Raw genomic sequence first — 14,616 nt, forward strand, 5'->3', positions numbered from 1 at the left:
GCAATCGTGCAGAATTCCTTGTTCAACCGTTTACGAGGTAAAATGTAAACTAGGCTGCCGAGGAATTGCAATTCCAGATCTTTCCCGAGCACGGAGTTTTACTGGGCGGAAAGACCCAAAGTAACAGCGGCAAACTGGGGAAAAGCCATTTTTATCCTCGTCGTGTTTCCGGCAAGAAGATTAAGAGTGTAAAAATAGAGATGAAAAATCGTGGTTTCCTAGTCTTTTTGCGGAGTGAAAGGGCTTTAATTAAAACCGAATTGATTTTGAAATTACGCTTGAAGAATACTTTTCGTCTCTGTCCGAATGTTCAAGGTCTAAAAAATGGTAAGGCATTGACAAGTCAGAAGCGAAACGCGCAGAGCCATCTACTTCGCGAAGGAGTAATTGCGACGTTGTTTCCGTCTCGGTGGATAGTACAGAACTCTGCCCTACCGTCCACCTGGGAAGCCAAGAGACAAGGACCCTGTTCTACCATCAACTTCGATAATCAAGCATTTTAAAGAAAAAAAAGTTTTATAAATATATTGACGCTTCGATATGTATAGAATGACTCTTTTATAACACCTTAAATATTTCTTTCTTTCAAATGAAAAACCAGAAGTGAAATTCATGTATCACAAAAACCAATGAATGACCACTTAGACGGCCCTCTCGTGCATCTTCTCTCCGATACAGTCAATCTAACACATTATTCCAACATGCCGCGGGTAAAGAGAGGGGCAGAAGATATCGAAGCAGGGCGAAGAAGGGAGAGGGAAGCGGCTAGAAAAAAAGAAGGAGAGAAAGTCCAAGGTACAAAGCAGAGTTCATGAAACCACAACGGCCACGGTAGATTATGAACGGTGTAGGCCCCGAGATGCAGCTCGACTCGACAAGTATAAATCCGCTGATACGACGTGAAAGCCAGGATTTTTCTTAGATCGGAAGACGTCGGATAAAGCGACGTGCACAATCGCAGGGCCCCGCGGCTACCGCGTGCTTCCCTGACACGACGCGACCCAGGGGAAAGTGGCAAACCCCGGGTCGGCCCAACGGAAATCTTAAGGTGTCGGTGAAAACATACATTTTTTAATAAATCAACCCTTACAGAATTGTCTTCCACCATTTCTCCAAGTTTTGCGTCTCATTTTGTGCAATGCCGGGATATACAAGAAGTACAAGAAATGGCCGCCAGGTGGGGAAGATGGAGTCGCGAAATCGATCGGAAAAATATGGACTTCGGGGGGGAAAATCAGGTGATAGATGAGAGAGAGGAAGAGACAAAGAGTGGAGAGAGATGCGCTTTGTAGCGCTGGCGGTGAACAAATGGAACGCCGTGACGAGGGTCGGCCGTAAAACATCCCCGTAAGGCCTGGAAATATTTTTAGGACAGCGGGTCGTCGGTCACGCGTGACGCGGGAAAATTCAAGCGTGAATTCTCGCACGCTGGGGTGTGTCTCGTTTGCGCGTGTAATTTACGAACGCGACGATACAACTCTCGGGTTAACCGAGGGATATTTCCGTGCCGACTTTGCGGAAGAGGAAAAAAAACACGCGTCCGAGAGCACATTCGGGCTCTGGTAAGTGCATTACGTCCCTTTAAAAAGTGATTTTTAATATTTCACGTTCGCGAAATACTTCCTCCCCCCCAAAGTGAATCATTTTCTGTAAGGGTTGGTACCCCACGTGAAGTAAATAATTAGATATGAATTTATTTTATAAACTTCTCGCTCTTGAAGTGAATCAAAGGTGTGCAACTACGAGAAGAGTATCTTTAGATATGAATTACTTCGTGAATTCCGTAAATCTCATTTTTCTAGGTTTCTGGCGATTCTTTGTCGTCTTTCGGGGATGTTGACAGTCGGGGGGGAAGTCCCGGAGCGATAAGAAATCCAAAAAATAGAGTAATCCCTGGGTGATCGGTCAAAAGTTAGCTCCCCGCTCGGCTGACCCCACTGACGGAAATTTCACCAGGACGGACGTCTAGGGGATTTTAGTCGGGCGAATAAAGGCGCGACGAACTGCTCTCAGAACGGCTGGGGGAAATTGCGGCAACTTCCGACATGGAAAAAGAGCGATGGCTCCCTCTCCCTTCTATACGTGCACATACATCTATATTCCTGCTTTCATCCAATATCTCTCGGGCCAATATATGTACTCCGCAATATATCATAGGAGGTATTAAGACGACGAAACATGCGATCGACACTAACATATTTATATCATATTCGTAAATCATCTCAAAGATCACTATTTGCAATAATTGACATAAACCCTTGTAGAAAGGAATTAAATTATGTAAAGGATTTAAGATTCTCTATACCGAGCGTATATAAAAAAAAAAAAAACGAAAAATGGTTAAGGGAAGAATTTTTCTAATCTATTTTGAGATTATTTTTCCCATATCATGGTCAGTCATGGAATGACCCTTTTAAATATGGAAGGGTCGAGGCAAATTTCGAAAAATAAAATTCCTTGTCGAACATGGCCGCTTACCTTCCAGGTTCGCCATGGAGAACCTGTAGCTGTCAATCCTGGGTGTGTTCATGTCGGAGTTGAAGGGCCTTAGGGTCGCCGAGCTGACATTATCCAGACCCTGTAACAGAATAAGAGTCTGGTAAGACGATTGCGGGATCCTCTGCGGAGATAGAGAAGGAAAGAGTACGAGACAAAGAGAAAGAGAGATCACCGAGCGAGGAATCGGATCCCGAAGGAAACTTTAAACGTCCACCCACACAGTTCCCCGGGTCTGGCGATGCAATTCGTCGCTTGGGCGAATTTTACATCTCCTCGAAAACTTCTGGACCGACCTCCATTATGCACCGGAAATCCTCCTCTTGCAAATTCTAATCTCGGGCGACGCGCCTTAGGGCGATTCGCAACGGCGACGCCGGGACGAATTCCTAATTGCGGCAGAAAGTTATCGCGAAAGTGGTTATGGTCGTTACGGATACGACAGCTGGCCGATTCCTGTTTAAGATAAACGCGTCGCAGGATAAACCAGGTGACGATTTTATTGCGACATTCCGCGCCGTTGCGTAAAATTCGTCAAACAATTTTCCTCTAGACTTGCGACACCTGGAAGAGCGATAAGACATGAAAACCCTAACATGTATATAAACGTACACCTTAATCCTGAAAATGATAAGGAAAAACGCTGTCCAGAATTGCTAAACACCCTCAACTCCTTTTAAACCCAAGCATAAGATATAACCTCGCAAAGGAAAATACAGAACGTCTTAAATTTTCAAACGCGCTAAAGCTTTCATAGATATAAATATCCAATGCAACCATACGAGGGTAACGGGGAAAAATTTAAGCGTCATTACTTAAGTGCACCGAAGCCTTTCCACGTATAAACGTCTGACATAACCTCACAGAGGAAAAGTGGAACACCCTTCCAAGTACTTAATCATAACGGAGAGCCGGTATAAACGTAAATATCTGACATAATCCCACAAAAAAAAAAGAGTTCATAAAGAGTCCAAAGGCCTTACGCGTATCAGTGTCTGACATAACCTGACAAAGAAAAAGTAGAACACCATCCCGAGTTCAGGCACCTTACGATCGGTTCCGCAACCCCGGCTTAACTGCGCGCAAACCTGTCTTTTTTATTAAATCATCGTCATAAATAATCCCGGAGCGCGGCTCCCGAGCGCTCGCACGGTTCATTTGCCTTTGAGGTTATGTCACAAAGCATCCTCCATGGTTTGCCGCCCCCGTGGGCGATTACACGGTGCGTAACGACGTAACGAGATCGCGACGCCCGGGCAGAAGGCGTTAGTCTGCGGTTCCGATTCGAGGACCGGACCAAAAGGACCGAATCCGATCGATCGACCAGCTGATCGATCGCCTCTCTTCCGGGAAGACTCGCCGACTTCCCTCTTTGGGGGCGATCTTCCGCCGAGCTTCCGCATTTTGCGGTGCATTAAGCCGTAAATAATGTTCAGCCGGCTCGCTCGGTTATGCAGTCGAGCAGTTAATCAAGCAAGGCTCGCACAGGTTTACGACTAAACAAGCCCGTTCGGTACAACGTCCGAAGGATCCATAATCCTAAGGGGGTTTCCTCCGTGTGGATAAGGGAACACCCACTCGCCAGGCGAGATCAGCGTGCGTTCTATACGGGGCACATGGGGCACATGGTGCACATGGTGCATACGGTGCATACGGTGCACGTAGTACGTACGGTTTATACGATACACCCCGTGAGTCCTATGGACACGGTGTATATACGGTATACCGTGTATACAGTGAATACGGAGTCACTGTGCGTATGGTGTATATGGTGCATGTAGTGCATTCGGTGCATACGGAACGCCCGATACCCACGACGCACCGTGTACGCGTATCCCTATCGCTACCGATATCGAGAAACCCGATCGGCCGCAGGTTGCTGTGACCAACGCCGATGCCACGGCCATTTGCATTAATATGCCAGCTTGTTTGTTTAGCGCATCGTTGCGTGGAGTCGAAAAGAAAAATTCACTACGAGGACGATGATCGCGCCAGGGTGGCTGAGACTCGACTCGCCGATGCGAGAAATTACGATTATTCTTCCTCGGAGACAGTCAGGGTGGATGGGTGTACTTAATGCTGAAGGAAGAGACTTGCAGTGAGTATATTTAGGAAGGAGGCATTTCGTGCATTTCGAGATACACTTGTCTATAGTTCATTTAAAAAGGGTCGTTTAACAGTAGTCACGGAATCAGGATTTCGTCCAAGTCATTGATATTCAAGTCAAAATGTAAAGTTTCGGCGCAATGGGGACGTATGTGCACTCATAGTCACGATATTGTCCAAGAGGGTACATAGGAAAAACGAAGAATCAGCCAAGAAAAAAGTAATGCACGATTTTTGCGATGGCCAATGACGTTCGTCCTGATCTCTTCGTCTCGACCGATCTTTGCGACGTTCGCGAAGCTCGCAGGATTTTCCATGGTGCAACTTCGGGTAGGCAGAACTCATTTAACCCTGGGTGCACTCCATATACAGGAGGAAATCGTCGTGGTGCAACCTCTGGATACAACAACCTCGATAAGGGGCAGGACCATTTAACCCTGATGCAGTAAGTATACGGTAGGATCTCGACGGTGCGAAAACCAGGACCATTTAAGCGTGGGTACCCTGTATATAGGTACAAGGAGACCCATGGACTCCTTGGAATGCGAATACAGGACCGTTTGACCCGAGGTACCCTGCGTGTACAGCGAAGTCTCACCCTATGTACACGGCGAACGCGATAGCACGACGATATTAGATCCAGTACCGATAAAGTAGAGGTCTTCCTGTAACGCGACCCCAGACGGAGTCAGGACCACCCTCTAGTGCGATTCCCCAGGTCCTCCTAGGAATTTATGATCAACGCCCAACTCATCCTCGGTTGCTAACTTTTCCACTTCTCGCTTCTCTTCGAGAGATGAGCTCTTCGCGATTCCGAACCGTTCCGCGCGCTCTCTCGCAAGTTTCGATTAACTCCACGTTGCAACTAATAATTACGAAAGAGCGCCGGGTAATCTCCAAACTCCAACACTAATTTCATTTACCCTGAACGTTCGAAACCTCCCAATCGATATAATAATTAGTTTCGGCTCTCGATTTGTCCCTTCAATTTTCTTCAACTTTTCTGAACAAATCAAGTCGAACGCTTGTCCGCTGCTACACCGCAATTTCAGTTTTCCGAATGTTTGCGAGTACAATTTTTAATAATAATTTAAAAAGAAGCTAGTGAAAAATAAAAATGTTCATTTAGTGGCTGGCCAAATGTCCTCGTTTAATGTGGGTGGATTTCAACGCGTAACTCCATCACTTTAAATTTCAGGCACAAGGGTTTGTGCTTTCTAGGAAATTGACGCAGGGTGCCCGAAGGATGCACTTGCACTCGGTGCCCTAGATGCACTTCCCCAGGAGCTGTCGCATCCCCTCGATTCCAGAGACGAAACGTCAGATCTGAAAATCGACCTCGCTCGTCCAATCGGGAAGCGACATTCGAGCTTACGGGTCCACTTGTTCGTCGTACCGAGAGAAGATTCCAGTCCTACATTTTCCGACGCATATTTCTCCCAGAAGTGGCGTACTCGGGTGAACGACACCTCGAGTCTAATGCCTCTCGGTGCACTCTCGGTTTCGAGCAGCGAGTCTCCAATCGACTTGGAGTAGGCTCCGAGTTCGTGGTCCGTTTCTGGGTCAGGCACACGGCATCCCGGGAATCTTTCATGGAAAGCTCCTTCTACTTCCCTTTGCCCCTTTTTTTACGAGCTAGAATCGAGGACCCGCAATACGGAATTTTCTTCCCTGCAAAGCCTCCCCCCTCGGTTGATCAGCTGACCCAGTTAATAGACGCATGAAGTGGTATACATTTTCTGCATTACGAGACGCGATTGCGTCTCAAACAAGTTCACGACCCTCAGCCGAGCACTGCGTCTCTTTACTCTAAAGGTTGCATACGTAGCTACATCAGATATGTTATATAGTAATTATATAGTAATAATCATATGATCGCACCTCGTATCGAATTAAGTCGGGAATATTTTCGAACACACGGGAAAGAATTTCTTTCTTTAATACAGAGGCAGAGTCCTACGTTCTATGACCTGGGAAAAGGCGGAGAGTTTCCTGCCAAAAACATCTTTACGCAGAAAAAGGGACGGGGTATTTTTTTAAACGGTCCCAAAAACTTCCATCACCCTAGCAATTTATTTCAGCTGCAATTCGTAAAACTCTCCCCTTTGCGTGCGGTCCAAGACAACATTTGTCGTAATTTGTTATTAATACATACTTTGATATCCATTAAATTCAGGGAATCATTTATTTCACATGCATGATCAAGCGCGATCAAGCACCTCTAGTCAAGCATGAAAAATATCAAAATTCTGGTGCATCGAATTCCATAATTTTTTTTCTTCTTTTTTTTTCCTTTTCGGAGGAACATGAATTGACACGTAGTGAAGCAAGTCGTTCGATCGAGCGCCTCGAGGACGTCGGAAGAGAAGCCTCTCCTTTAAAGGGTCACCACCTTCGGGGGCAAACGCTTTGAATAAGGAAACACCAGGTCGCCCACTAAAGACACCCTCCAGAGAAAAGCCTGGACCCGCGGGGACACAAAGAACTCCGTGATTCACGCCACTTTGGAGAAACCACCTCCTTGTTTACGCGCTGACGTGTTTACGGAAGGACCCGAAAACCAGGGCAGCCTTGGATCAACGACCGAGGACGCGGAGATGCTGCCGACGACGTCAAAGGAATTGAATTAACATGAAAACGGGGTCTACATGGTAGGTAGGGAAAAGGGAACAACACCTCGGAAACTTTAAACTTCCAAAAGATACACGGAACTGCCCTAAATTGCGTACATCCTGTAAAGACGACACGGCAAATATCCTTAGGTAGAAAAACTACCGATAAAAGGGAGACTCGATTATTTATACCCATTCTTTGCCAATATCTTTGTTCGACATTTTGACCAAGGCTCCAAGTAAGTGGATCTCACGACCTCGATTGTCATGAATTGTTGGGAATAACGTGAAGATATTTTCATTGTATGAAATATACCAATTTTTATGATAAGCGTGTTGATAAATTTTTCTGCTGTAATAATCAGTATTTCGCGCCGAAATTAAGGACGAAACGAGAGAATTATTTTCCGAGAATAATTTGAACGCGATGATAAAAAGTAGGTTTATCGGAGAGGTGAATTTTTTCGCGGATCTCCGGAGGATCGGCGGAGAAATTCCGCGCACCTGTTCCGCTCCGGTCGCGAAGAATCACCATAATAGACAGCTCCCGATCTCGCAACTCTTTCGCATAAGTCACGTCGCTTCCGGCGCGCGTAACTCCGTACACCCTAAGGCCCGATTAGCATAATTCCATGGAAATTTTCTGATCGACCGGCTACTCCTCCACCCGTTCCTCGTCTACTTACTTCTTCCTGGGCCTTGTAGCTTTTCCATCTGAATAGTTTGTCCATGCCTGAGGGCCGCCGGGGCGAACTACCCACACTTCCGGAAACCCTTTTTCCACCCAAATGATCTTCTAAACTTCTCCGAAGATTCTCATGACGGCATTAAAAATTGTCCGAAAATGTCTAAATCCGCGACCTTCTCAACCACTGCGCCTCGGTCACGTGGACGGATACGTAGAGTACCTTCCTATTTCAATTTTGATTTCAACAATGAAGGCCGCCTGGCCCTCCAAGACTTCGAGACGTCCCTTGGATGGCTTCGTATTGACGGCAGGTGCAATTGACCAAATCTCTAATTGACATCAATCAATGCATGCACACATTACTTGGACACTTTTTCTTCTATGAATGAATTCCCACACATTTTGACAGATCACCCCCTGCGGCCCCCAAATCGCAGATTAATTCCTGTCAGTTTCAGCTGCCGTTCATCTCGCACTCGACGCCATCAAACTCCGCTGCAGTTGCAGCGGACGGCTCGTCAATTAATTAACGATTGATTAACGTGCATTCACAGTTAAATGCCAAAACACGCGATCGCGATTTACGCGATCGATGGGACGGGAACGCGTCACTCTGAGAGACCAAACTGCAGTTGCAACTGCGACCGATTTAGCCAGTTAAATTCCTCTCGATGACGAATTTCCAATGCGAGATACATCCGTGAGTGGCGGCGAAGTTGCGAGGTACTTCGTCGAGGTCGGAAAGTGCAGTTGCAACTGCGGATGGTGGTGGTCCTCTCGGAGGTGGTCCGAGCGTGGCACTGGATGCTGGCCCGCGAGGGATCAGCGTGCGAAGCCGGTTCTCGCACATGAGCAACCTCTCCAACGGAGAGGGTCGACCTTTGCGCATGTGCAGCTATCGATTCCGCCAGATCCCGCAGGACGAGGAACAGGAAGGAGGGCTTCCGAACTCGGAGGAACGCCTACATGACCTTCGTCCGGTTTTCCGGTTATCCGGCAATCTGCCTATAGGCTCATCCCCCTGTCCAGCTGTCAACGGCGAAAAGTGACGACTGCATGACGTATCGTCGAAGAAGAAAAAAAAGGAAGTCCCCCCTGGAAAAAATTCACCAATACTTCCCCGGACTCCGAACTCCCCCTACATAGACTAAACCTGCATCCGTACACTTTTCAACCCCTCGGTTCATCGTGTAAATATAATTTTGCAACGTGAAAACCGAGAATGATACACACGTTTCGTACAATGTTGACCCTAGTACATCATAAGTAGACATCTAAATGAATATAGCAAGGAGTGTGTTACGAGTTATTTCTAAGTCGGTGGTAAGTTTTGTTGTTTTCCGGCATTTTTGGTGCTTTTTCGAGAGATCTTGTCACCGGCTGCAGTTAAGGGTGAATTAGTGCATCCGGAAAAGCCGGCGCCACGTGGTGCCGACTCGTTACCTCGGCGCGGCGAGAAAAGGGATAAAGGGAGGATTCGGCGAATTCTAAATTCGATTCCTCCATCGCGATGCCGTCTGCCGGGGAAGGTATGTTGCGTGTCTGCCAACCCCCGTGTGTTGGGAACCCTCCTCCCTCGCCAGGGAAAACGAGCGAGTTAAGTCGACCCCGAGCGGTTGACGAGCGAGATTCGGTGCAGTCACTCAGGTGCTGCATTGTGGCTCGCCCGTGCGTGCACCCACGGGGAGAAGTGCATGCGTGCACACCTCTGAGAAATTTATCCCTCGGTTTTTTGACCCCGCCCGAAGTCTGCGACAGCTCCGAAAATAACGCGGAGGCTACCGCGGATTTTACCTAAATAGGTATTGCAATATCGTAAGAAATAAGAATTGAAAAATATCTCCGTCAAGTATACTAAGACACTTTTCTGTTGTTACCGAAGGTGAAAATATATAAATATTCAAGTAACCATATCAATAGATCAATATAGTTGATGTTTATTCCCTATAAAAATTGATGTCCAGTAAATCTGTTCTCTTTTTCGGGCACTTTGAATTATTTTAGGGTCCTTTTTGGAGTCCTATGCAAGATCTTGACAACGATATCGTAATTAATAATTTCATACGAAATTATAATCGAGGGCAATAACAAGGTTAAGCGCGATAAATATCGGTTATGGGTGATTCCGAGTTATAAAGCGCAAGTGATCGATCGATTTGGGATCCTTATTGGGGAGATATTGCGGGATTTTGAGGCCGCACGATCCTAATGTCGCGTTCACACAGATGCACTAATGGATTGTACGGAGAGACGTCAAACACTCGGCGAGGCAGTCTCTCGCTTTCGTTTTCGACGGGCGTCTCTTTGCGTTTCATTAACGCGCGAGCCTCCATTGACGTAACACGCGCGTACCCTTTTCCCCGTCGGGGAGGTTTCCGTGCCTCCCTTTTCCCTTTTCCCTCCTTTCAGGAAAGCACCTCGCGCGAGCAATTCGTTTGTCCCTGGTTTTCCTTCCTGCCTCGGCGCATTTCGTTCCCCTTCGTCCGAGTCGAACTCGAAACTCCTTCGCCGCCGCATAAAAAAGAGGAAATGGCGTCCGTAAAAAGCCCCGCGATGAAATCAGTGAAAGCTTCCAGCCGTGGACAATTACGGGACGTTTACGGAGAAAATGAAAAAAATCCCTAAAAGCTCGAATTAAGCGCCACCGATGACTCAGCGCGTGATTGCGATCACCTGAGAAGAGTGATCGAGAGCGCGGGAGTTTAAATATCTATTTGGGAGTTTCCAACGATTTTTAGGTTATGTTATAGACGAGGAAATTTTCAGTTTCGCGGGTAAAATGACTGAAATAGGCTTGTCGGAATTCTGGCACCTCTTTTCTCGGACTTTTCCCGCCCCGTTCCAGGGAAAGCGAATTCCCATCCGCACGCCAAAGAGAGGGAAAAGTGTAAGTTGCGAGCAAGGGAACGAGGTGCAACTGCAACTGCAGTCTGGATATATTTATAGGCCGGTTGCTGTGCAGAAAGCGTCGCGACGTCTGGCGTCGGGCACCGTGCAACGCAACGAGAGTAATAAGTGCCGTTTAAGCACCTTCGAAGATCGACGAAATTACTCTCTATCCGGACGAGGCGTTCATTCCCCTAGAAAGCTCCCCCGAGATTCCCCAGACAGAAAACACAATTCCTACAAACAATGTGCACACCGTTACAATCCCGATGACCAATATTAATTCAGCCCAAAATCTGCCGCTCGTGAAAAATAATATCATTAAGTAATCCACTGTCTAATCATTACTTCCCATTTTCATTTATAACATAACATGTTCTTCCCCGAGACAAGAAGGATCATCTGGCAATTAACCTATACCAAGTTGCATCGCCAATTAACAACATTAATTCACCCAACATTAATTTTTTATGTATAATGATATTAAATAATCCGCTGCCTGAGTTTCCTTTTTTTTTTACTTATCACATTACATGCTTTTCCAAACTTATCTAGGAATCTAATTTCATGATTTTGCGGGAATACCGATATTCCTGGTTGGAGGTTAGGAAAGAACGCTGGTCCTGTTTGGACATTTCGAGGGGGTAGTTCTCCCCAGGAGGCCAGAAGGAAAATACCTCGGCCACGTCCGGGGCACCTAGGGACCCCAGAAATGGCTTCGGCATTTCGAAGTCCCGACGCTCTTCGGGAGGTGCACGGACATCCGGTGCACATCCGGCGCACATCCGGTGCACTTCTGCTCTCCCGAGCAGCACGTTTCTGAGTTTCCCTCCGCCCTGGCACGTGCATTCATCCCGTCACTTTCTCGCCCCCTTTCGCCACACAATGCACGTGGCCACTAGAGACTTGCACATGTACGCAAGGAGATACCATCGTCTCGTCTCCTATCGGGATCTTCGCCGAATGTTCCCCGAAGTAGGAAATAAAGGAAGGAAATCGCGCGCACTTCGATTCCGCAATTAAAGGGAGAAGGGAGTCATCTAAGCCTCTGGTGCGTCCCCCAAAACGTGGAGGAAATGAAATCTCTTCTATACCATCCATCCTTTACTCTCTCTCTCAAAAAAAGTTTCATTAAGGGGATGTTGGATGAAATTTCATTTTTAATAAAAATTAGAAAAATTCCTATAAACAAATTTTTAAATAATGCAAATTTCATAAGTGTCGGGACCTTCCTTATAGACTTCATATTCACGATGTGAACTTTGAAAATGATTCGATACACTCAGGTTAGAGAAAAGTTTCATGAACGAGACCACTTTCAGATCGCCTTAACACTAGATACGTAACACGGAAACGAAATCAATTTCATTCTTTCGATTATCTTGACTCGGTTAAAGAATAAAAATGAATTGCTGGAAGCACTGCGTCCCTCTTCCCAGGAGGAAGCGACGAGATAGCGCCGGAGGGCAGGCCATTAATTCACGATAAAAAGAAAAACGTGAAAAGTGAGGATTTTTCACTTTTCTACCTCGCGAAATGGGTTGGCACGATTAAATCCGAAGCGCCGCCGGATCTGCACTTTTCTTTTCACCTCGCGAAGTAACGATTGCTATTAATTCCGCAGCGATCGGGGGTTGTAGATATCGGCGCGGGACGTCATAAATCTGCCGATCTTTTGTTTTCTCCCGAGAGGCGAAAGTGGAAGAGAGCACGGGAACTGGATCAGCCGTCCCGGAGAGGATCCTGGAAACTCCCGCAGGATCCTCGCCGGCCAGGAGATTTACGAGTGGTCCGATTTTGCCGAACCGGCCTGTCGGTAGGGCTCGTAAATCAAAGGAGAAATAAAGATTGACGCGTGTGTCCCGAGTCGGGATGCTGTCGTTTTATGCCTAGCCGGAAGATCGCCCGATTAGGCCAGCATCCGGAAGTGGCGTCCTTTCAAGTCCGCCGCCGCCGCGCGTGCGTTTGGACCCCTGATGATAATTTTGGGCCTCGAGGGGATCGAAATGGGGGTTAGTTTGGTCCTATGGGGAATCGCTCGGACTTCTCTTCGTGATGTTCATTTGCTGCCTTTCGAGGGCTCTACCGTGAATGCAAGCAATAGAGGATGCACTTCGTGCCTTCCTGAATGTGGGCGGCTACCTAATGGCTGCATTTATTTCCTTTAACGATATTCGGGGAAGTTTTCATCTGAAATTGAGTTGCACTTTGCTTCGTGATGTTCATTTTCTGCCTTACGAAAGCTCTACCGTGAATGCAAGGATTAGAGGATGCACTTCGTGCCTTCCTAAACGTAGGCAGGTACCAAATGGCTGACATTACTTCATCTTCCGATATTCTGGGAAAATTTCATTTAAAATCCAGTAGCTCTTCGCTTTGTGGTATTCATTTTCCACTTTGTGTCCTTCTAATCGTAGATACCTTTAATAGCTACGTATATTTCACTTCACGACTTCTTGAGAAATTTAATCTGAAATTGGATAGTACTTCACCTCGCGATATTAATTTATCGTCGTTCGCATGCTCTGCTATAAATGTATGCATTACAATGTATACACGGGGAATGCACCCCGTGTTCTTTCTACACGCCAGTATCTAACAACTACCGATATTTCATTTCACAATATTCTAAGAAAATCTCAACTAAAATCGAGTAACACATCGTCTCGTATTGCTAACTTCCTGTCTTCCAAAGACTCTGCCATGAATCTATGCATCCGTACCTCGTACCTTTCTATCTATAGATACATAATGCTGCCCATATGTCATCTCGTGATATGCTGAGAAAATTTCATCTAAAATCAAGTAGCACGTCCCCTCGTAATGTTCATTTGCCGCCTTCCGAACGCTGCTCCATGAATGTATGCATTGGGGGATGCACCTCGCGCCATCCTATCTATAGATACCTAATGGCTACCCATATTTTATATCACCATAATCTATGAAAATTTCATCTGAAATCGAGTAGCCCGCCGCCCTGTGACGTTCATTTACAGTCCTTCGCATGCCCAGTCACGAAATGCATTCCCACTGCATACATTACGTGCCTACCGATGTGCAAGGGCTGCCATGTTCCACATTCGCGATATTCCTGCCGAATTTCATGCCAAATTGGGTCGAACGTCACCCTGTGATGTTCATTTTCTGCCTTTCGAATGCCCTGGCACGAAATGCATCGGTTGGTTTCCGATCTATGCAACCCGCGATGCATTCGAGCCTTTCGGTGCGTGATACCTGCTCCAATTTCACACCCCCGATATTCCGAGAAAATTTCATCGGAAATTAGATCGCCGCTCCTCCCGAAACGTTCATTCGACGCCCTGGCACAGTCGGAATGGACCGAGCACGCCGATAAATGCATTTTACACCTTTCCCCGCATAAATCTGCACAATAGTCTATACCTATAATGTATATATGCCGGGATAAAGGGCAATGACAATTTCGCCGGATAACGAGGGCTGGAAGCGTCGCAGGAAGTCGGTGACGAGCAGTCGAGGCTAATTTCGATTCGGACGCACCCCGCGAGATCTTTTGTTCGATGCCAATCATGAAATCCGGCGGCCATCTTGGGCCCTGCAGCATCGGGAGGACGCAGCACCAGGGCTGCCGGAAAGAGGGACGAAGAGGACCCGTCCCTTCTCGGGGGCATTGTCCAATCACTACAGGAAATAAGGAAGTCGAAGGTGACGTCGATGACGACGCCTTCGTGGTCGGATCCGCCCCGATGGAGCCGATAATGAAGACGTCAAGGCCCGATCGGCAGAGAGATCGATATCCACCGATCGGTGCTGTAAATCATAACGATGCTCCCCGCACATTCACCACCT

At 46.9% G+C, this 14,616-nt stretch overlaps 1 protein-coding gene across 3 annotated transcripts in view; it reads right to left on the reverse strand.

Moving 5' to 3' along the window:
• The window catches only part of LOC105704139 (abnormal cell migration protein 10), a 144,541-nt gene that overhangs the window by 23,781 nt on the left and 106,144 nt on the right, over positions 1-14,616 (reverse strand). For all 3 annotated transcript variants that reach the window (XM_012433110.2, XM_012433108.1, XM_012433109.2), the window contains one exon: positions 2,479-2,578. In XM_012433110.2, coding sequence (XP_012288533.1) covers positions 2,479-2,578 — 100 coding nt within the window. The remainder of the gene's footprint in view (positions 1-2,478; positions 2,579-14,616) is intronic.

This window comes from Orussus abietinus, unplaced genomic scaffold, assembly GCF_000612105.2.
Source record: "Orussus abietinus isolate OABI.00-Male unplaced genomic scaffold, Oabi_2.0 scaffold7, whole genome shotgun sequence".
NCBI lineage: Eukaryota > Metazoa > Arthropoda > Insecta > Hymenoptera > Orussidae > Orussus > Orussus abietinus.